Source organism: Leucoraja erinacea, chromosome 28 (assembly GCF_028641065.1).
Source record: "Leucoraja erinacea ecotype New England chromosome 28, Leri_hhj_1, whole genome shotgun sequence".
Lineage (NCBI taxonomy): Eukaryota > Metazoa > Chordata > Chondrichthyes > Rajiformes > Rajidae > Leucoraja > Leucoraja erinaceus.
The window spans coordinates 10,581,910-10,606,274 of record NC_073404.1 but is presented as its reverse complement, the minus strand read 5'-3'; the positions used below and the strand labels follow the sequence as shown (position 1 = coordinate 10,606,274).

The 24,365-nt window shown below is 42.0% G+C and overlaps 2 protein-coding genes across 8 annotated transcripts in view; one reads left to right on the top strand and one right to left on the bottom strand.

The window, feature by feature from the left end:
- brip1 (BRCA1 interacting helicase 1) overlaps positions 1-2,752 on the bottom strand; it is a 197,235-nt gene extending 194,483 nt beyond the window's left edge. For 5 of the 7 annotated variants that reach the window (XM_055657707.1, XM_055657706.1, XM_055657704.1 and 2 more), the window contains exon 1: positions 2,494-2,752. The gene's annotated coding sequence lies outside the window, so the exon portion shown is untranslated. Of the gene's footprint in view, positions 1-2,294; positions 2,469-2,493 lie in introns of those variants that run through there. The other 2 variants (XM_055657705.1, XM_055657701.1) reach the window with 2 other exon arrangements.
- Positions 2,753-2,929: 177 nt separating this feature from the next.
- Positions 2,930-24,365, top strand: part of ints2 (integrator complex subunit 2) — a 51,315-nt gene continuing 29,879 nt past the window's right edge. The window contains exons 1-9 of the mRNA XM_055657708.1: positions 2,930-3,247; positions 4,433-4,740; positions 11,686-11,824; positions 13,255-13,357; positions 14,123-14,236; positions 14,728-14,858; positions 16,174-16,347; positions 18,403-18,632; positions 21,870-21,995. Coding sequence (XP_055513683.1) covers positions 4,448-4,740; positions 11,686-11,824; positions 13,255-13,357; positions 14,123-14,236; positions 14,728-14,858; positions 16,174-16,347; positions 18,403-18,632; positions 21,870-21,995 — 1,310 coding nt within the window. The 5' untranslated portion in view covers positions 2,930-3,247; positions 4,433-4,447. The remainder of the gene's footprint in view (positions 3,248-4,432; positions 4,741-11,685; positions 11,825-13,254; positions 13,358-14,122; positions 14,237-14,727; positions 14,859-16,173; positions 16,348-18,402; positions 18,633-21,869; positions 21,996-24,365) is intronic.

The window sequence follows — 24,365 nt, the reverse complement described above, 5'->3', positions numbered from 1 at the left end:
CTGGAGCACTGCACTATTAACTCTCTTGTGATTCTTTTTGCCACTTACTCACACAAACAGATAATTTGCAGTAGCCAATGAGTGTGCAAATATAACTTTGGGATGTGAGAGGTAACCAGAGTACCTAGCATGGTCACCGGGAGAATATGCAAACTCCTCAAACACGCACCTGAAGTAAGAATCAACCCAGGTCTCTGGAGTTGTAAGGCAACAGTATAAACCACTACACCACCATGTCTGCAAGGAATGCTTCTCCACAATTCGTGTAAAAGATTTGCAAATGAAAAACTTAAGCTAAAAACAAACTGTGGTAGGCACTCAGCAGATCAGGAAGCATCTGTGGAGGGAAATGGATAGACGATGTTTCAGACTGAAGAAGGGTCCCGATCCGAAATGCCACGTCCATTTCTCTTAACATTTCTGCCTGATCCACTGAGATCCTTAAGCAGTTAGAGAAGTCAATGTTCATACCGCTGGGGTGTAAGCTACTTCTATAAAAAGAAATACATTTTGGAAAGCAGAAGGTTTTTAAACAAATATATAAGTTATTTAATTGTAAAAGTTGCAGCTTCTAAATTATTTTCATTAGAACTCTTATTCTTTACAATAAAAAAATGTGACTTTCAACTCCATAGCATCATTTACGATAAAATGCAAATTTTAAGTAGTCCAATTCAGGCAAAGCATATTATGTCACTATTTTCACATCTTAAAACCTGAATATTTGCACTTCACTAAACTGCTGTACCACACTTGTCTGAAATCATTGTTTAGTTATTCTGTTGCTTCATGCATTACAGTATGATGGTGCTTTTCGAAAAATAAGCACCTTTTATCGACAATAATGGACAGGTAGTCCAACCTATGCCATAAATCTCCGACAGTTTCTAGTCCCATACCACCTGAAATACGTGATTCTCCGTGCAGAAAAAGAAATAAAATCCAAGCATACGAAAAAGCAAAACTGAGAAATTCATTGAGGTGATTAAAACTCATCTAGGAAATGATTCTTGATTTGAATTCCCTGCATGCTTATTTTTGTAAGAAATATTTGCCCTAAGCAGAATCAAGACCTTAGTCCTGTCAATTTTAACAAATTGTTGCTGTTTATTCTTGGTCACTTTGACAACAAGTATACATCAAAATACAATTATTGGCAAGCCTTACTTATTGGCAATCTGTATTTACATTTGTCCCCATAAAAATGCATAACCTATGTTAAAATGCTGCACTATAACACAGGAGGCTATTTGACCATTGTTACTTTGAGTGAGTTGTATTGTCAGTACTACGTATTTTTCTCTGGTAGAATATTTGAAATCAATAATTCTGTTTTCACAAGAAGGCATAGATTTATCATTACTAATAGTTCAATTCTGTTGGAATGCAGGACACAATCAGAAGTTACCAAATTTCTATTAATGATTAATGGGTTTCTGAAAATATTGTTTTTTTTCTTAAAATCCAGTCGTCACAGAAAAGGAAAAATGTTGCCAGAACTTTGACTAAAGAGACGAATCTTCATAGTATTACTAAAAGTCAAATGATTTCCAAAGGTGTGGACTGAACTATTACAATGATGTGTTTTGACAAAAGTTACATAGTATAGAGCTACTAAAAGCAATACATCATAGAAAAATGGATAGCAACTTTTAAAATTGCTAAGTATTTCAATACAGTGGGCACAAATATGTTTTCACTTGTCAAAACAAAATCTATGGGTTGTAATTACAAGACTGCCCCTCAGAACTTAAATAAGGAATTCAAGAGAAACATTGTATTCAAACGTTCAGAAAATACAGGACTTTCTGTCCCCAAGAATAATTGCAGCAAGCAGTTTTAGAGAATCTGACAAAGGCATGAGGGGAGGGGAGGTAAACAAATGTTAAATTTAATGACAGTGTGATGAGGTTGGAGGAGACTAGACCACAAACACTGAAATTGACTAATGAGATCGAATGGCCTGTTACCATGTTGTAAACATTATACAACAAGGGTCGAACAGGGTAATGAGATTTGGTCCAGCCAATTTTATCAACATGAGATGGTACAGTACAGGGATAAGTCCTTTGGCCCACAATATGCCAAACATGATGCCAAGATAAATTAATCCTCTGCCTGCATGTGAACATTCCTCCATTCCTTGCATAGCCACGTGCCTATCTAAAAGCCTCTTAAACACCACTATCGTATCTGCCTTCACCACCATCCCTGGTAGCATGTTGCAGGCACCCATCACTCTCTGTAAAGAAAACTTGTCCCCGACATCTCCTTTAAACTCTGCCCCCTCTCACCTTAAAGCAATGCCCTATAGTCTTTGGCATTCCCATCCTGCGAAACATCTAACCATCTCAGTTTTACATTCGATCTATTTCAATTCTCATTGCATTGTTAGCAAGTCAAAATGTGCAATTCTTAAACCACGGACAAAGAACTGAGGCAAAAAAAAATTGCATCAAATTAATTAAGATTTTAAAAATATATTTTACTCACAGTTCTCCAATTTTGTTTGACTTCAAACATAAATCGAACAACATCAGTTCGCGCCTTCAACTCATCTCAATCACGCATGCGCCGGACGCGAGACCCGGCCCACGCGGCGCAACAGCTGACGGGTTGAGCGCGTCAAATCAACCTGCAGTCCGCAGCAAAGATGGTCCGCAGATCATTTGTCACCAAGAAGGGTCTCAATCCGAAAGGTCACCCATTCCTTCTCTCCAGAGATGCTGCCTGTCCCGCTAAGTTACTCCAACATTTTGTGTCTATTTTCAGTGTCACCAATCAGTGTTGTGTGCGCGCCTGCTCCGGGAAACTGGTTCCTTGCGGGGCGGTTGCCATGGAGACTGCCCCGCAAGGAACCAGGAGACGCCGGCCCGGCCCGGCCCGGCCCACAATTCCATGTGGCGGTTGCTACCAAAGATGGTTGCTACGGTGTCTCGAGGGGCAGAATTTTAATCCTGTCAGATGAACTCGGGCATAAAGGAAAAGATCTTGAAACAGAAATGCACATATACTTTCAATTCCGCCCCTTCACTGCAAACACTCTTGAGAACATTTAGTTAAACTTCAATTTGATAGGTTCGCCAGAAGGGGAGGAGTGGCGTGCACGCGAATGGCGTGGCCGCAGAACAGGATGAGTTTCTCGGTTCATGGGATTACGCGAGTTCGGGGATTTAGTTAGAACTGGGCCTCACTCGTCATTTTTTCTTTTATTTTTAAATCCGAGCATCATTTGGTTCCTAAGCAGGTACGTAATTTTAACTGAAGTAGGAGAATATTATTGTTACATTTAAGTGAAGTGTACTGTCAGTACTACGTATTTTTCTCTGGTAGAATATTTGAAATCCTATGACAATTCTATTATTTACATCAAACGTTTTAAATCGTTTTATGATCCAAACTGGATGTATCAGAGAAATTATAAAAGCTTTTAGATAAGTTTTAAAAGCTTTAAAATTATTAGCAAATCTTTATGTTTCCTTAATTGCTGGTCCATTGGTTTTATAATATGATATTTAGACACAATATTTAACACATTTGGAAAGTGGCCATTCAAATCAATATTGACTCCAAATATTGTGTGCCGGTACTAATGTGCTGTTGACAAATCATGAAAACTTATGTGCTGAACTAATGTTGTTTGCCAGAGACCTATCAATAGGTTTCTTTTTTTTTTTTGAGTGATGGTCTTGTAAAGTATTTAAAATGGTATAGGGATTCTGCATGCAGCTACTGAGAATCAATTTTGCATACATAGCTTGGGGAGAGATCAACCTGTAAACAGAACTAGTTAATTCAGAAACAAAAACATACCCATTTCCACAAAGGGCAGTGGCAATTTGAAATGCTGTCATCTCCAAAAGCTGAGGATGCTGGAAGAAAGACAATAGTGACTATTAATATATTTTTATTTTCTACAGTTGCTGGAAATATCGAATTAAAAACAAAATGTTGAAAATGCTCGGCAGCATCTGTGGAAAGCGAAGGGTACTGGGAATTAAATGTTAACTATTTCTTTTTCCACAAACATTGCCTGATCTATTGAGTGCTTCTAGCATTTTTACTTTAGCATTTGGGAATATTGTCAAGCACCAAAGAATCTAGCGCAAAGGCAGGTAAATTAATTTATGTCCAGTTCAGCCATTCCCTAATTGTGTGGCTTACTCCAGTTCCTAATATTTTTAAGGAGTGTGGGACACAACCAAAGATAATTGCAAGTGTGCTCAAAGATGTATTAATGGAACCCTTTTAACCTACATGGGGAAGGAAAAGCAAAGACGTCTTTCTGAGTTATGAGGTCTTAAGAAATTCATTGGAGGAGCTATCGGATAGCACACAAAACAATACTTTTCACTGTATCTCAGAATAAACTAAACATTTGCCTATTTATTTCTGTATTGAAAATTACTTGCAAATGTTATCTTCTATTCAGGTGCCTTCAACAAAGATGACGGAATTTACATGCCTACAGATTGTCAGTTCCTTTGCATTTGAGGCTATGCAGAAGGTGGATGTGGTGAAGCTGGCAGCACTAAGTGACCCAGAGCTGAGACTGCTGTTACCCTGTTTGGTGAGAATGGCTCTTTGTGCCCCAGCTGATCAAAGTGATGCATGGGCTCAAGATAAAAAACTCATCCTCCGCCTCCTGTCTGGGATTGAAGCTGTCAACTCTATTGTGGCTTTATTATCAGTAGATTTCCATGCACTGGAACAGGACGCTACTAAAGAACAACAGCTGAGGTATTTAAATATTACTGGTATAAATAAAAGGTTATATAGATGGCAAGTGATTAATATGTGTAATTTTGTTGATAATCTTGTTGGCAACATTTTTTAAGAATATTAATTATTTGTGCTTACTATTACAATTTAAACCTCGTTATTATATCTCTAGGATGAAAAATTGCTAGATTTTCATATTTTAAAGATGACTAAATAACCAAATTCTTCATAATTGACCGTGTTGCATTATCAGAGCTGCCATATTTTGGGTGGGATCCAAAACTAACATTAGTTGTCCTCTCCTGGGCAGATGCAAAGGTATTCTGCAAAATCGGGTACTGTGTTTACAAATCTGTTGTGCAGCTGCAAGCAAGAATTTCATTGTTTCATTATGGTACATCTCTATCTCTATATTTATAAAACTCTGATCTTGGATGTGTATTTATTTATTTGTGTATTTGTATATTAGTCTGTGATTCACATCTCCTCGAAAACACGACACGCTAACGGTGACATTTTTTCATATTCCGATAGAGATTTACGCCAGCAGTTACGCAACAAACAATGTCAAAAATCGTTTGTTGCTTTGAAGGGGACCGGACCCAACGGGTCCCACTTGGTCTAATATGACAATAAAAGTCTCTTAACAAAACAAGAATGAGAGTTCTCCCCCACTGTACTGACCAGCATTTATGCCTCAACTAGCATTGGGTCAACATCCAAAAACAATTTTGAGCATTATATTAGTTGTTTGTCTGTCCTTGTGCACAAATGAGCTGCCATGAGTTTTCGTGCCAAAATCTAGAGGATCTGTTTAGGTTATGGGGGAAGATGTTTAAAGGGGTTCTAAGGATTTTTTTTCCTGTTGGATGCTCACCCAAGCCAGTATGAAGTGTAGATGGAATCAATAGTGGGGAATCTGGTCCACGTGATGACTGGACTTACACTTTTACTGGCAAAGGGAAAATTTGAGAATGGCAGATCACTTGTGCACTGCCTGAGTGAGTGCTGGAAGTGAGTAATCTCACAACATTTAAGCATTTAGGCAAGCACTTGTATTGCAAGTCATTGACGGCTGGGAGGGTGACCTGATAGAATAGAAGTAACTAAATTTCTGCGAGATATAGATAGATAGCTGATCTTTTTCCCCAAGGTGGAGATGTCAATTACTACAAAGTATAGCTTTAAGATAAGAGAGGGAAATTTAAAAAAAGATATATGAGACAAGTTTTCTTACACAGAATGGGAGGTGTCTGCGTCGCACTGCTGGGCAGTTGGTGGAAGCAGATGCAACAGTGATTTTTAAGAGGTATTTAGAAAGGCACATGAGCATGCAAGGATGAAGGAATATGGATCATGTGTAGGCAGATGAGATTATATTAATTTTGCATCTTGATCGGCACAGAAAGAATACAGAGAAGATTTGCAGGTGGAAAGGGTGCAGAGAAGATGCAGCAAGCGAACAAATAGAACGGCCAATAAAAGCAGTGAAATGTCATTGGCAAGCAGGATTAGTCACCCTGTTATAGGAAAGATGTTAACCAAGAAATTGCTAAGATGTTGCCAGGACTCTAGAGACTGAGCTATAGGGAGAGGTTGAGCAGGCTAGGATTCTTCCTTGGATCGTCGGAGGATGAGGGGTGATCCATTGTACAAAATCATGAGAGGAATAGATCGGGTAGACGCACAGAACCTCTTGCCCAGAGTAGGGAAATCAAGAACATAGGTTTAAGGTGATGGGGAGACAGATTTAGGAGGAATCCGAGGAGTAACTTTTTCACACAAAGGGTGGTGGGTGTATGGAACAAGCTGCTGAAGGAGGTAGTTGAGGCAGGTACTATCGCAATGTTTAAGAAACATATAGACAAGTACTAGACTAAGTGGGACCTGTTGGGACCCAGCATCACACTGGAGGGCTGGTCCCCCAACGCAATATTCCACCTCTCCACCAACTCCAATATTGGTGGCCAGTGGTGGAGGGGCGTGGGGGGGACTTTCTGGTGCGCTAGTATGGGTGTTGTGGGCTGAAGAGACTGGTTTCCAGAAGGCTAGCATGGACATTGTGGGCCCGAATGGATTCTTGGGCTGGCGGCTCAGTCACTCAAGCCTGTTGTGCTGGCAGCTCACTCACTCACAGCTGGTGGGCTGGCAGTTGACTCGCGGCTATTCCTTGAAATTCCACTTCAAGCAGGGTGCAAGGCCACCAAATTCAAGTGCAGTTTCATACCATTTCAAGCAAGGTGCAAGGCCACTAAAGACAGCGAGTCGTGAGCTCTCCCTCCTCCATCTTGCAGAGATTGAGCCACGCCCACACTTCTGGGTTTTATAGTCCCACCCTTCATGGCATGATTGACAGGAGAGAGAATCTCAACATTTTAAAACACTAATCTCTTTTTTTTTTATCGATGGGATAAATCCTCGGCACCTGATGAGCGGAGGGGGACTCTGAGTAAGATGGCCAACGATTACAACCGTACGTGGTAGTGTTATTTCTAAAATCATTATAAAGCGCAAACAGGAAGTGGTCAAGATTAGACTTTTAATTATATAGAAGGCAAGGCAATAAACAGGGACAATGCATATTGATAAACATTTACATGTAAATATGCAAGATTATAGCTATTGGCTAATTTCCATCTTTAGTTCCTTTGGCAGCAAAAAGAAACAATTATACAAGACACACAACCAACTTAATTCCCACAGACATCCATCACAGTAAGTCTCCTCCTCACTGTGATGGAAGGCAAAGTCTTGACTCTCCCCTGCTCTCCATCCTCTCTAGATTTTAAAGCCCCTGGCGGGCGATGGTAATTCCCGCGGCCGCTAAGAGCGCGCCAGCGATGTAAGGCCCTGCTCCAGGTCTTAATCTTGGAGCCCCCGGCGGGCGATGGCAAATCCCGCGGCCATTAAAGCCGCGCCGGACAATGTGAGGCCCCGCTCCGGGTCGTTTTCAATCCCGCAACTCGGGCGGGAGAAGTTGCCGTTGTGGGAGCTCTGAAAAGCGAGCTCCCGATGTTACCGTCCACAGGCCTGCAGCTGGAGCCTCCGAAGCCTCAAAGTCTGGTCGCAGCCGAGCACCATCACAGCTCTCCACGCTCCGAGGCCGGCCAGCCCCACGATGGTAAGTCCGCTAGCTGTGACTGGAGCACCCAGGTCGTTTCGGCTAGAGGCTGCTCCACGGCGCTAGGCCCCAACGACAACGGAAACCCGACAGGGAAAAGGTCGAGTCTCCCGTGCAAGAAAGAGATTTAAAATAAAAGTTTCCCCCCGCCCCCCCCCCCCCCCCCCCCCTCTCCACATATACGCAGCTAAAAATAATATAAAAACGAATACAAAAACCACAGCAAACGGGACAAAAAAATGTTAAAAAGGACAGGCGAACTGCCGGGGCCGCGCCATTACAGCGCCGCCATGTTAGGCTACACAGCTTTAGCATTTCCAAACCAAAGGCAACACAGCTTTAGCATTTCCAAACCAAAGGCAACACAGGTTTAGCATTTCCAAACCAAAGGCAACACAGGTTTAGCATTTTCAAACCAAAGGCAACACAACTTTAGCATTTCCAAACCATATTTTCAAACCACATTCAGGGCACTGACAGATCAGTAAAACCACACACAGTTTAGTAAGTGTGATTTAACCAACTTAAGCCGTAAGTGGCAGCGTTTTTTCTAAAATCAATATACAGAACAATAGGAAGTGGTCAAGATCAGACTTTTAATAATATAGATATGGATAGGGACTGGATTAGAGGGATATGGGCCAAACGCAGACAGATGGGACTAGTGTAAATGGGAAATATTGGCTGTGTGGCCAAGTTGGGCCGAAGGTCCGGTTTACTGGCCTGTGGGCATGCCGGAAGAATCAATGACACTAACTCAACAGCATGAACATTGAATTCACCAGTTTCAGGTAACCTACACTTTCCATCTCCTGATCTACCCAAGTCCTCTCATCATGCACACTTTTCTTTCCACTCCATCCCCTCACCCTGCCCTGCTCCCTGCGCTGCTCCTGCACAAGTTCCTTTCCCCTCCTCAGTTCAGTTTATTGCCACAACGGCAACTTCTCCCGCCCGAGTTGCGGGATTGAAAACGACCCGGAGCGGGGCCTCACATTGTCCGAGGTACAGTGAGAAGCTCTTTGTTACGTGCTAACCAGCCAGCCGAAAGACAAAACATGATTACAATCAATCCATTTTCAGTGATTAGATACATGATAAGGGAATAACGTTTAATGCAAGGTAAAGCCAGCAAAGTTTGATCAAGCATAGTCTTATGAACATCATAGAGGTAGATAGCAGTTCAGCATTGCTCTCTGGTTATGGTAGGATGATTCAGTTGCCGGATAATAGCTGGGAAGAAACCGTCCCTGAATCCGGTGGTGTTCGTTTTCACACTTCCATACCGTTTGCTTGATGGGAAAGATGAGAAGAGGCAGTGGCCAGGGTGCAACTTGTCCTTGATTGTGCTGCTAGCTTTGCCGAGGCAGCGTGAGGTATAAATGGAATCAATAGAAGAGAGGTTGGTATGGGTGATGGCCTGGGCTGCATCCACAATTTGCTGTTATTTCTTATGGTCTTGGTTCCCAAACCAAGCTGTGATGTATCCTGATAAAATGCTTTCTATGGTGCACCTGAAGAGGTTGGTGAGAGTTATAGGGGACATGCCAAACTTCTGTAGCCTTCTAGGGAAGTTAAGACATTCGTGTGCTTTCCATTTTTCCATTTGAGGCAGCTGGCCAAAATAAAGCCAATTCTGTCAAGGCAGCACTTTGAGACGGTATCTACGCCTTTGTTACGGCTGTTTTAAAGTGCTTAACAAATAAAGTTGGATTGGATTGGATTTCTTAGAAACATAGAAAATAGGTAAAGGAGTAGGCCATTCGGCCCTTTGAGCCAGCAACGGCATTCAAAATGATCATGGCTGATCATCCAAAATCTGTTCCTGCATCTACCCTGTCCAATCGTCTTAGAATTTAATATGTTTCTATTAGAAACCCTCTCATCCTTCTAAAGCCCAGTCGACTCATTCTTTCATCATATGTCAGTCCCGCCATCCCGGGGATTAACCTGGTGAACCTACGCTGTATTCCCTCAATAGCAACAATGTCCTTCCTCAAATTAGGAGACCAAAATTGCACACAATACTCCAGGTGCGGTCTCACCAGGCCCCTGTACAACTGTAGTAGAACCTCCGTGCTTCTAAACCTAAATCCTCTTGCAACGAAGGCCAACATGCAATTGCTTTCTTCACTGCCTGCCTTACCTGCATGCTTGCTTTCAGTGACTGATATACAAGCACACCCAGGTCTCATCGCACCTCCTCTTCTCCTAATCTGACACCATTCAGATAATAATCTGCTTTTCTGTTCTTGCCACCAAAGTGGATCACCTCACATTTATCCACATTATACTGCATCTGCCCACTCACCCTACTTATCCAAGTCACCCTACAGCCTCATAGCATCCTCCTCGCAGCTCACACTGCTTTGTGTCATCCACAAACTTAGAGATGTTACATTTAATTCCCTTGTCTAAATCGTTAATATAGTAAACGATTGGGGTCCCAGCACTGAGCCTTGCGGTATCCCACTAGTCACTGCCTGCCATTCTGAAAAGGACCCGTTAATTCGTACTCTTTGCTTCCTGTCTGCCAACCAGTTCTCTATCCATGTCAATACCCTACCCCCAATACCATGTGCTTTAATTTTGCACACTAATCTCTTGTATGGGACCTTCTCAAAGGCTTTTTGAAAGTCCAGATAGACCACATCCATTCTACTTGGTACATCCTCAAAAAATTCCCAAACAAATATTTCTTTGTTGTTGCTTCAATATGGGTGGTCCAGGAGAAGTTGTTGGTTATATTAACTCGGAGGAATTTGAAGTTTTCAACGGTAGACGCAAAATGCTTGAGTAAAGGGCCTGTCCCACTATCACAACCTAATTCACGACATTATTTACTCGTGGATGATTTTCATAATGCTAGAAAAACGCCCCGACCTACTTGATGCCACGAGTACCTACGACTAGCATCACGGCCTGCTACGACCTACCTACGACCTCATGACAACCATGCTGTGAGTATGAGTCAAAAGGCAAACTCGGCAGAGGTCGTGAATTAGGTTGTGAAAGTGGGACAGGCCCTTAAGATGTTTCAGTCTGAAGATGGGACCCGACCCGAAAGATCACCATTCGTCCTCTCCAGAGATGCTGCCTGTCCTGCTGAGTTACTCCAGCACTCCAGCAACTCTACCTTCGATTTAAACCAGCATCTGCAGTTCTTTCCACTTGAAGTTTTCGACCATCTCTACTTCGGCACCATCAATATAAGCTGGGGTATGTGTTTCGCTTTGCTTCCTGAAGCCGATCACTATCTCCTTTGTCTTGCTGACATTGAGAGAAAGGTTGCTGTCTTGTCATCAGGACACGAGATTCTCAATCTCCTTCTCCGCCACCTCCTTCTGCCCGTCATCCACCACTGGCTTCTCTGGGTCCCCTATTTCCACCTGATTTCCACCACCTTCCCCGACCCCCAACCAATTCCCATTTACTTACCATCTATCCTTCCAGTTTTAGATTTCTCTCAGACTTTTTATGAAATTTCATAATGTGCAGCCATTTGTCTTCTCCACTTAATACGTCCAGCCTTTTGTGACCATCTCCATTCTTCTCTGCCCCCCTCCCAACTCATTTTCTAATTAACCCCTCCTGCCTATAATTTGCCAGTTTTTGCCCTATTACCCCCCCCCCCCCCCCCCCCCCCCCCCCCCACTGCCTCCATTTTCTACCAGCTATCTCCCTTCTACTCCAGTCTTGAAAAATGGTCCCAACCCAGAACGTCATCTGTCCATTTCGCTCCACAGATGTTGCCTGACCTGCTTGAAATACTCCAACAGTTTATTTAATCATTTGATGTTTTCAAAAAATCTTATTTAAGGTCTTTACTTTCCCCATGACAGGCACAAATTGGGTGGAGCAAATGGCGAGAGCATCCTGGTGTCACAGTTGCAGCATGGCCTGGCTTTGGAGTTTGAACACAGCGACTCTCCTCGTCGGCTCCGATTAGCTCTGAGTGAATTGCTCGTAATAATGAACAAGGTAATGAGTGATAGTCTGCCTTGCACCTAAGGCAGAAATTGGACTCCTTCATTTATGTTCTCCCTATCCCATACTACATCCAGAATGTGCGTTGAGATCCTTCACAAGATTAAAGTTTTCCTTGGCTAAAATGTATACGTATGAACTAGCTGATGGTGGAGCATGCTGAGGATCACTGAATTAGAAAATAAAACCCTTTCTTGTAGAAACTGACATACACCACAAATAATCACACTCGTAGCTTTGCTGTGTGGCTAAAACAAAATGTTCTTCAGGAATAGCATTGTCCACATTGAAGTTCATGATTGGTTCAGGGCATTTTATGAATAAATGAGAACGACTGAATTGGAAAATTTTAATGTTTCGTGAAATATTGCTGAAAAGGACTAATTGATCATGTATATAATTTGATCTTTGCAGCATGCTATAGTATGCAAATTTGACTGTTTGCCGAAGAACATTTTGAAATACTGTATATCAAAATATATCTCCTGACAGGGGCGCCACACGATTGGCAGCCCTGCCAACAGTCTGTCTGTTTTTTCGTCTATTTTTTTATTTTTAGTGTTAATGTTCTACGGTTTGTTTTATGTGGGGGAAGGGGTAGTGGGTCGGGGGAAACTTTTTTTCAGTTTCTTACCTTGCCGGAAATGCGATTGTTTTCCTTGTCATATCTCTGGTTGCTCTGCAGCCTAACATCGATGGAGCTGGAGGCCTCCTCGGACTGACTTTGAGTCTCACCGCGGACTTAACATCAGAGTCGATCCCTTGCTTGGGGTCGCTCCAACCGCGTCCTGCAGACTTTACCAGCACGTGCTCGCAGTCTCTTTTCACATTGAGCAGTAGGGATAGGCCTTGAAATTGTGCATGATGTTGTCGAAGATTCTGAGAAACAGGATTTATGTTCACTTGGAAAGCCAGGGACTGATACGGAGGAATAGACGATAAAACGTGTTTACATGCACTTCAGTACGGCTTTTGACAGAGTCCTGCAGGGCAGGTTAAAACACAATGGATACAAGCATGTCGGTTGATTAATCGAAGATAAGAGGGTAGTGAATGGTTGCTTTTCTAACTGGAAACCTGTAACAAGTGATTCTGTGTCCCATGTGTTTTAAGTTAATTGTGATACAATGTTGATTGACAGGAATTTATTTAGGAAATTATCTGAACATTGTAGTGGAATTTAAAACATCCATCCTTACCGACAGGCATTCAGTTCCTAATTTTGAGTGCATTGAAGTCCAGGTTTCCTGACATACTTGAACTGCCTTAACAACTAACCATCTTCGAGCCTAAACCAACTGAGGAAATCCGTAGCACGTGTTCAGTTGGGAGGATTCCATAAAGTAGGGATCAAAAGATGATAATTTGAAAACAAATTTTAATTAATTTACCTGTCACTGTTGTTTCTTGCTTGTATTTTTAAGGTATCTGATTCAAATGGAGAATTTTTTATGAAATCTTCAGAACTGTTTGAGAGTCCTGTGTATCTAGATGAAGTTGCAGACGTGCTGTGTATCCTTCAAGCAGGTAAAAATTGCACCTATCTATGAGTTTTCAAAGCGCACTGTTTTCCACGAGCTGCGAGTTACATGGCCCAGCGGCCCTCTCTCCCCCTCCCCCCCCCTCCTCCACCCCCCCCCCCCCCCTCCCCCCCTCCCCCCCTCCCCCCCCCCCCCCCCCCCCCCCCCCCCCCCCCCCCTCCCCCCCCCCCCCCCCCCCCCCCCCCCCCTCTCCCCCTCTCCCCCTCTCCCCCTCTCCCCCCTCCCCCTCTCTCCCCCCCTCCCCCCTCTCCCCCCTCTCCCCCCTCTCCCCCTCTCCCCCCCTGTCCCCCCCTCTCCCCCCTCCCCCCTCTCCCCCCCCCCTGTCCCTCCACCCTCCCCCGTCCCCGTCCCCCCCCCCCCCCCATCCACTCCAGCCCCCCTCTCCCTCTGTCTATGCTCCTCTCTCTGTTACTGCCCCTCTCTGCGAGTTGGGGGCTATGCTTAAGTGGATAGGGTGGTTATGGGGTAAAAGGAGCGAATGAATAATAATATAAAATCAAGGGGGGGGGGGTTAATTAGGGTTTGTGTGTGCGGGCGGGGGGGGGGTCGTCGTTTGGTCTGCTCATCGTCCAAACCAGTGCCAAAAATTTAATAATATTTGCACATTTGATGAAAAATAATAGATGTATCCACATTTATGTGAGGTGCTAAGAACACTTTAATTTTCCAAAATAATACTCTCAATTTGGTATAGGATATTTAAATTGTGGTTGAAAAATAATTTGTATGAAGCTCTTTTTTCGTTCCACAGAGCTCCCATCGTTATTGCCAATTACTGAAGTAGCAGAAGCTTTGCTGCATGTAAAAAATGGATCCTGGTTCATGTGTTTGTTGGTAGCAAATGTCCCTGACAGTTTTAATGAAGGTAAATGTCTTTTCAAGTCAACACTGTAATAAACGGGTTTAAAAAGCCCAATAGTCCACTTGTAATCAGGGCGATGTGATTATACTAAAGTCTCTAGTAGCATTGGTTTTGCCAAGATCATTTACTCGGGTATCCGAGATGGGGAGAAAAACAATCTCACAGATGTAGGCTCTTGTGGGAGAAGCAAAATTATGCAATTATACTTAACAGTGATTTATTATTCTTAACTATTGATGAATAAGATCCAAATTAGCCCCATTTAAAAAAGAAATTACAGAAAGGAATTCCCCTCTAGGTTTTGGAGCAAGTCATCTATCCGCCCGCTTGGCCATAAATGGGGCTGAGCATTGGGAGAAGTTCACATGATGGAAGAAAGAAGATAATTAATAAATATAAATGTATAAATTATATTTATCTGCACTCTTTTTCAACTTATTATTTCCTTTCTGATATTGTGAATTTGGGTGTAACACAGAGCTTCTGTTCATCAGTTTGCAGGGGCTTAATAAAAAATGGTGAGTGGCAGGATGAGGAGAGTGCTGGGGGCCGTCGTAGAACCGAGGCACTTCGACAGCTATGCAAGATGAATCCTACGCAGGCTTTAAATGTCCGAGCCATGGTGGTAAGAGACAACATTACACTTGTGCACTCATTCTGCCAAAACCCTCTTCATGGATATGTTCCCACGGTCACACCGAGCCGTGCCATTTCCACTGGTGCCTGGCATTGTATATCAATGGTCATTCTTGGACTGCTTCTGCTTAACCAATCTCCAGCAGTATAGCCTTTCACCATTTGCTCAAATTGACTCGGAATGGTGTGTGTCTGAAACCGCTGGAAAAGATGGTGAGGCAGAAAACTTAAACCACCAGGTTAGTGGGATGTAACCTAAATAGCTCTGTTTAAAAAGAGGCCGTTTGCTTTAGTATAATCTGGCACCTTTAAAAAATAATTATCTATTGGGACTAATGACTGAGAACAAGAGGGAGATTATCTAGAATTTTTGCAAAGTTACACTAATACGTTGCCCAAAATCGAAGAATTGCAAATGTTTTGAGGAATTTCAAGTACAAATTGCATACAAAAAAAAATAACTGCAATCTTTTTAATTGATTTAAACTATATTTTGCTGATCTTCACAATGTTTCAAGAATGAAATATTACCATTAAAATGGAGCCTTTAATGTTTAAAAAAAAATGTTGGCAAGCAAAATGATTAATGGATTACCTTTTGAATAATTCCATTTTGGTGTGAAACTGGAAACTATATTCAACTGTTTTAATGGCCCAGTATAGTTTTGAAAAATATTTTTTATTTATTTAAAATTGGGTTTGTAGTGGACGCGGAGTTGTCTGTTAAAGAACAAGGCAGACACGAAGTTTGGCCGAAAATACTGTCCTTTATTGCTACACTAATTCTCCTCATTCACCAAGCCCATACGCACGTGATTAACACCTTAAGTACTCCCCAGGGGAACCCGTGACCCCTACCTCTCGTTACCGGGATAAGTGACACCCCCAAGCTGAAGGTTATGTATAGTGCATGACCCACCACCCAGTGCCGCCACAGGTTACTAATTTTTTCAAAAAAAGTATATTTATGATGAATCAATTTTTTCAGTGGTCATTAAACTTTATTTAATCTATTGCAACTATTGTTAATGTACTATTAACTATTTTTGATGTTTTAAATAACACTAAAATGCCATGCTTGATAAATAAATATGCTTTCAATTTAATGATAACTCAAAAACAAAACCTCTTTGCTACTAATCATATTTGCTTGAGGTAAGGAAGGGAAACGAGTACGCACTGAAGGAGAGAATCGCTTGGAGGAGTGCAAAGCTTATCTTAAAATAATTGTACATGGATTGTGAGCAGAATATATTAAATAGCCTTCTTGGGCTTTCTCATACTTTTATCTTATTACGTTCTAGGTGGAAGAATGCCACCTCCCCGGCCTTGGAATAGCTCTAACCCTGGACCAGTGCAAGAACGATGGCTCTGAAGATACTGTGACTGACCTAGTGTCATTTGTTAGTGGCCTACTATTGGGAACTAATGCTAAAGTGAGGACCTGGTTTGGCATGTTCATCCGCAACGGGCAGCAGGTAAGAAACAGAGGGCAGTGAAGAAAACAAATGGCATGTTGGCTTTCATAGCGAGAGGATTTGAGTATAGGAGCAAGGAGGTCCTACTGCAATTGTACAGGACCATGGTGAGATCACACCTGGAGTATTGTGTGCAGTTTTGATCACCTAATTTGAGGAATGACATTCTTGCTATCAAGGGAGTGCAGCATAGGTTCACCAGGTTAATTACTGGGATGGTGGTACTGACATATGATGAAAGAATGGATCAACTGGGCAAATATTCACTGGAATTTAGAAGGATGCGAAGGGATCTTATAGAAGAAACATATAAAATTCTTAAGGGGTTGGATAGGCTAGATGCAGGAAAAAGTTTCCCAATGTTGGGGGAGTCCAGAACCAGGGGTCACAGTTTAAGAATAATGGGTAGGCCATTTAGGACTGAGATGAGGAAAAACGTTTTCACCTAGAGAGTTGGAAATTGGTGGAATTCTCTGCCTCAGAAGGCAGTGGAGACTAATTCACTGGATGCATTCAAGAGAGAGTTTGATATAGCACTTGGGGCTAATGGAATCAAGGGATATGGGGAGAAAGCAGGAACGGAGTACTGATTTTGAATGATAAGCCATGATCATATTGATTGAAGGGCCGAATGGTGGCTGTGGATGAATTAGCTTTACATCATTGATTTCAAAAAGTAAGTTGCATTTTATTAGACAGAACATCAACAGATCTATAAAAGATTAAATACTTTTTTTAAATTTTAGTTTAGTTATTTTATTTTTTTTAATTTTCAGGACTCTTTGAAAAATCATGCATAATAATATAGACTGAGTCGGCTTGATGTGTTATATGATCTATTGCCATAATTTAGTTTTAAATAATGTCATGTTGTGCTTTTCTGCACACACTTTATTTCCAATTTTCAGTACTGTACTCCAATGTTAGCCACTACCTTCAGCTGCTTCGGATCAGGAATATTTTCTTCCAATTTTTTCACATCATCTCAACCATTGACGATACCATTTCAGTTCATCAATGTATTCGATGTTCATTGCATATAATAGCTTCCAGTTCACAATTACTTTCACAATTTTTCACCATTACATAAAATGATCTGTTGTACCCATCTCTGTATCCTTCCTTCTCCAGTTCTACAGCCCATTGAGTGTTCAACATTCTGGAGTCATGTCATCTCTATCCAATTTTGCTCCACCTGTGTTCTCCTTTTAAGGCAATTCTGGAAACGCAATAATTTTTCACCGATTCCTACATATTTTCTTTGGTATCCCTTGTTTTCTGACCATGCTCCTGCTTTGGGATGTTTTGCATTATGAAAGGCATTGTATGGACTTGAGCTGCTATTGATGGTTGTCTTGAGAACGAGGAAGTATTTCAGTACAAAATAAAATTGGACTTCTTGCAGTCTTTGAGGGTGGAGTCAACACTTTTCTGCCTTTTGATTTGTCGTTCATGGATAATGAGACTTGTTGGGGAAAAGATTCTGATGTAAATGTTTTAATTACTTTACTGCCCTTTGTAGTAAATGCCAGTTTTCTGTAATAGGTTGGTTAATAATCTGCTAGATTTTCCCTTTGCTAGTAAAAGTGTAAGCCCAGTCATCACGCAGACCAGATTCACCACTATTGACTCCATCTACACTTCATGCTGCCTTGGGTGAGCACCCAACATAATTAAATACCTTTCCCACTATGATCATTCCTTCTTCTCCCTGCTCTCGTAAGACAGAACAAACAGAAGTTTGAAAGTGCACACTACCAGAAACTGTTTCTTTCCCTTTATTATAAGGCTTCTCAGCATTCCTTCCATAAACTAGGGTACTGACCGATTCTCCTCCCTCATTATGGACATTGGACTTTGTCTATGGAACGGTTGCAGTATATTGCTTAGTACTATAATCTGCACTCTGTATTTTTTCCTTTCCCTTACCTATTCACTTGCCTTGATTGTATTTGTGTCTAATATTATTTGATTGGATTGCATGCAAAACTATACTTTTCACTATACTGTACACGTGACAATAACAAAATCTACCCCAAATTGTTGTTGTTTTAGCGGAAGCGGGAACGCAGCAGTTCAGTGCTGTGGCAGATGAGGCGACAGCTGCTACTAGAATTAATGGCAATTCTCCCAACGGTCAGCAGTGGTCGCATTGGTGAGGACACAGCAGACACCGATATGGAGCCCAACATATCAGTGTATTCGGCACTGAAGGAAGAAAACGTGGTGAAGGCCAGCGCAATGCTGCGACTGTACTGTGCACTCATGGGAATCGCTGGCCTCAAGTATGGACTGAGATAATGTGTTAGTAGGGTACTGGGTAGAGATTATTGTTTTATGGCTATTACACCAAGGTTGTGTGACATAGACTACTGAATTATTAGAAAAAGGGAGAGAGAGACAGTCTGGAAAGTATACAAATGCATACATTGTTTCACCATCTTGACTGGAGATGGGTCAAAAGTCACAATGGTACATTATGCTGCTACAGTGCCCTCCATAATGTTTGGGATAAAGACCCATTATTTATTTATTTGCTTCTGTACTCCACAATTTGATATTTGTAATAGAAAAAAATCACATGTGGTTAAAGTGCACATTGTCGGATTTTATTAAAGGGTATTTTTATATATTTTGGTTTCATCATGTAGAAATTACAGCTGTATCATACATAGTCCTCCCCCCCCATTTCAGGACACCATAATGTTTGGGACCCATGGTTTCACATTTGTAATTGCTCAGGGGTGTTTAAATGCCTCCTAATGCAGGTATAAGAGAGCTCAGGACCTCGTCTTTCCTCCAGTCTTTCCATCACCTTTGGAAACTTTTATTGCTGTTTATCAACATGAGGACAAAAGTTGTGCCAATGAAAGTCAAAGAAACCATTATTAGACTGAGAAACAAGAATAAAACTGTTGGGGACATCAGCCAAACCTTAGGCTTACCAAAATGAACTGTTTGGAACACCATTAAGAAGAAAGAGAGCACTGGTGAGCTCTCTTTCGCAAAGGGACTGGCAGGCCAAGGAAGATCTCCACAGCCGATGACAGAAGAATTCTCTCTATAATAAAGAAAAATCCCCAAATACCTGTCCGACAGATCAGAAACACTCTATGGGTGTGGATTTGTCAATGACCACTGTCCGCATAAGACTTCATGAACGGAAATACAGAGGCTACACTGCAAGATGCCAACCACTGATTAGCCGCAAAAATAGGATGGCCAGGTTACAGTTTGCCAAGGAGTACTTAAAAGAGCAACCATAGTTCTGGAAAAAGGTCTTGTGGACAGATGAGACGAAGATTAACTTGTATCAGAATGATGGCAAGAGCAAAGTATGGGGGAGAGAAGGAACTGCCAAAAACCCTAAGCATACCACCTCATCTATGAAACACGGTGGTGGGGGTGTTATGGCCTGGGCATCTGGCTGCTGAAGGTACTGGCTCACTTATCTTCATTGATGATACAACTGCTGAGGGTAGTAGCATAATGAATTCTGAAGTGTATAGACACATCCTATCTGCTCAAGTTCAAACAAATGCCTCAAAACACATTGGCTGGCGGTTCATTCTACAGTGAGACAATGATCCCAAACATACTGGTAAAGCAACAAAGGAGTTTTTCAAAGGTAAAAAATGGTCAATTCTTGAGTGGCCAAGTCAATCGCCTGATCTGAACCCAAGTGAGCATGACCTTTATATGCTGAAGGGAAAACTGAAGGGGACTAGACCCCAAAACAAGCATTAGCTAAAGATGGCTGCAATACAGGCCTGGCAGAGCATCACCAGAGAAGGCACCCAGCAACTGGTGATGTCCATGAATTGCAGACTTCAAGCAGTCATTGCATGCAAAGGATATGCAACAAAAATACTAAACATGACTACTTTCATTTACATGACATTGCTGTGTCCCAAAAATTATGGTGCCCTGAAATGGGGGACTATGATAAGCACTGATATAATTTCTACATGGTGAAACCAAAATGTATAAAAATGGCCTTTATTAAAATCTGACAATGTGCACTCTACCCACATGTGATTTTTTTCTATTACAAATCTCAAATTGTGGAGTACAGCGGCAAATAAATAAATGATGGGCCTTTGTCCCAAACATTATGGAGGGCACTGTAAGTAGTTGGAAACATTGTGTACCAGATGTTTGCCACATTTTTCATATTTAAGTCAATTGGACATGTACATGGAGAGGATAGGTTTTAGAGGGATATGGGCTTAACATGGCAGAAGATACTAGCATAGATGGGGCATCTTAGGCGCCATGGGCAAGTTGGGGTGAAGGGTCTGTTTCCATGCTGTATGACTTTCTGACTATCTTAATCTTGTAGTTTGGCATTGAATTAACATCATACATATATTTCAATGTGTGGAATTTAGCCAAGCAATTCATTTTTATACAAGCATGTGAGGGGAAAGTGTCCAACTCGTTCAACAAACCATACATTAGCAAAGTTAAAGCTTTGGTTCCTTATGTACATCAGCTGACATAATTGTGGGAGTTTCAATTCTAAGTCTTGCAAGCTTGTGATTTTGTGAGAAATGTGTTTATGACAATGAGTTGATTTCCATTGCTTGATGATCACGCACATGCCTATGGTGCGTGATCATCAAACATGTATGCATGTAAATAGATTTATTTATTGAAATCATAATCTATGTCACTCTTCCAGGGAGATGCTAACTGCATTTTGTTGTCTCTGTACTGTACACTGACAATGACAATTAAAGTTGAATCTGAATCTGAATCTTAAAAGAAGATCAGTCAAAATGTGGTCCTTTTGGGATGACATAACCTTGTGAGAACTTAAGTGCAGCAATGGAAAGTGACCAATATAGAAACATTTCAAAATGATCAGAATAGTTGGAAGAAAATATTGCTTGGGGAGTCTCTAGAAGAATAACCCCCATGGATAGACCTGCTGTGTTCTCTATAATTAACACTAACTGCACATAATTGTTACAGAAACTGGAACCAAAGATCCTTGCTGTGGAAGGAATCGCCATTTATCTATGCCTTCCTAAACTGAACTGAGTATTACTGACTATACATCTTATCCCACCTCTCCAAATAGATGGATGTTCCATTGCTGCTCTTGAGTTAGTGAATCTCAACTTGTTATTTCATGTGAACAAAGAACACAAATCAATTTGGTTTCTTTGTCACCATGGCCACAGGTGTGCATTTTCCAATCTATCCTTCCATTATTATCACATTTATCTGATATTCCAAGGCAATTTACATGTACCCTGTCCGCGGTCTTGGGTTCTAACGCCCTCCCATTGTTGCCATCGCACACGGCACCATGCACTATATGATTGAAGCACCATTTCCAGTTGCTGTCTACAATAATAATAGTTTACACGTCCATTGTTAAGTTGGAATGCTATTATTGCACTATTTTGCAATCTCTGATCCAGTATACAACAGCTTTCCAGCTTTGTGTGTAGGTAACTGCATCTTCGTTCTACACAATCTATTGCATCATTGCATGTAATCTTGTCATCTAGGACCACGGATGAGGAAGCTGAACAACTCCTACAGTTAATGACAAGCCGTCCACCAGCAACCCCAGCTGGCGTTCGTTTTGTGTCCCTTTCGTTCTGCATGCTGCTAGCATTTCCCAGTTTAGTCAGGTAAGTCAAGTCTGTTGTTGGGTCATGTTGCAATACAAGTTACTTAAAGTTACCCATGCAGTTAATTACTTCGTGACCCCTATGATGGAGCAAGATGTATGGTGATAGCAGGTCAGACGTGGCTCCAAAGAAAAAATTACAAATGAAGAATTTACTTGATACAGGTACTTGAGAATTAACCATAACATGGCAAGACTGTACCATCAAGCTATGAGAAAAGGAAATTGTGAAGGAAAATAAAAAGCACACAACACTGATTGTAACCAAAGGGTGGTGGGTTTTGATGTTTGATTTTAAATGTATATGCTGAGCTAAGAATTTGCCAGCAATTAATTATAGATCTATCCCCCAATGCACGTTATATATCAAGGCAACGTCAACATCCACATTCGACAGCTGTTGTCAACTCTGAATGATTAATAATAATTTAAATCGATAAGCAGGGAAAGAGATTTAAAGCTAGAATCTAATTATGGGTTTAAAGGATCGCCTACTCACTTATTTTTATAGTTAAGTAGAACCTCCTGATTTGATAATTATCCTGCAATGATTTCTTGGTATGTGATCTTTATATTTTGTTTTCTGCAATTATTGAGTAACACAAACGTAAAAGCAGTTTCATTTGGGAACAAATAAGGAAAAGGCTGTTTAGATTATTGTATTTATTCTTGCAACCATTAACTTGCATTGTCTATGCTTGAAGTACCTCCTGCATGTCTCAGTAACAAACGAATGACAGAAGAGTGAGTCAATCCGTCTCTGCAAACCTGCTTCAAAGTCCCCACTATTGTTCCTGTACCCAAAAAGCCAAGGATTACTGGTCTGAATGACTACAGGGCCTGTCACACTGACCTCTGTAATCATGAAAACCCTTGAAAGACTTGTGCTGGCCCACCTGAAAAATATCACAAAAAATATGGACCCCCTGTAGTTTGCATACCGGGCCAATAGATCAGTGGTTGACACAGTCAACCTAGGCCTGCATTTCATCCTCCAGCTCCTAAACTGCCAGGGGACCTATACAAGGATTTTATTTCTTGATTTTAGCTCTGCATTCAACACCATTATGCCAGAGGTACTACACTCCAAACTCTCCCAGTTGACTGTGCCTGGCATATGGGCGGAAATTGCTTTTAAAACATGAGGGGGGCACACAATTTCCTGGCGGCCCGATGACTAGACAATGTCTACGACAAGCTACAACAGCCTACCACCTAGTTGACACCAAGCTACGGCAAGCTACCGACAACCGGCGACCCATTAGGATGTCCACCTTCGACAACCTATGACCACACAGGCGACAACCGGTCAACCTGCGTCCACCCGCGACAAGCTACGACCCTGTCGGCGTGCCGCCGATCCATTCTGGCCGCCGCTGAATCAAATAGACGATCAGATATCTGCAGATCTCTCATTACTCTCGAAGGCCAGGCCTTGCAAGGCCATGCGCCATGACATATACGTACGTACACATGATGCGGTAATTAGTTAGCACTGGCTTAATTGTCAAGAGTGTAGCACTAGCTTCCTTCCGTGGTGGGTGGGAGCATTTTTGGGGGTAAAGAGGCCGAAGAATAGGCCTGCTACATTTCGACATACAAGAAAACATGGGAGGGTTTGTCCCCCACGTCTCAAAGCATGGGGGGGGGGGGGGGGAGACACACAGCCATCACAACAACCTGGTGCTCAATGTGCTTAAGACAGTGGAATTGATTGTAGTCTTTAGGAGAGCTCCCCCTCCCCGCCCCCCACTCATCATCAACACCTCTGTCACATCTGTGGAGTCCTTGGAACCATCATCTCCAGGGACCTAAAATGGGCGGCAACCATCGACTCCACAGTCAAAAAGGCCCAACGAAGGATGTACTTCCTGCGGCCAAGCATAACATCCGGAGGCTACAGCGCATCATTCGATCAGCCGAGAAGGTTGTTGGCTGCAGCCTTACCCCCAATTGACGAACTGTACACTGCAAGGGCCAGGAAGCGAACGGGTCAGATCATCCCTGACCCCTCTCACCCTGACCACAAACTATTTGAAGTACTTCCCTCTGGGAGGCGACTCCAGACTGTCAAAGCATCCACAGCCAGACATAAAAACACGAGCAGCCTTGCGGTGCTCCTATGCTGTGGGTCAGCGGGTCCGAGATGTTTTTTCCTCGAGCAGCAGCTCTACTCAACAGCCAAAAGTCTGTAGCCTCCTTTAGCTCTGGTATTTTACTTTTATTCTTCACATGTTAAATTGTAACGTTTTATTTTTAATTGTCTACTGTATCGTGTTGTTATCCTTGCGAGTAAAGCACCAAGGCAAATTCCTTGTATGTATACATACTTGGCTAATAAAATGTATTAAATTCATCATTCTGGTGTGGG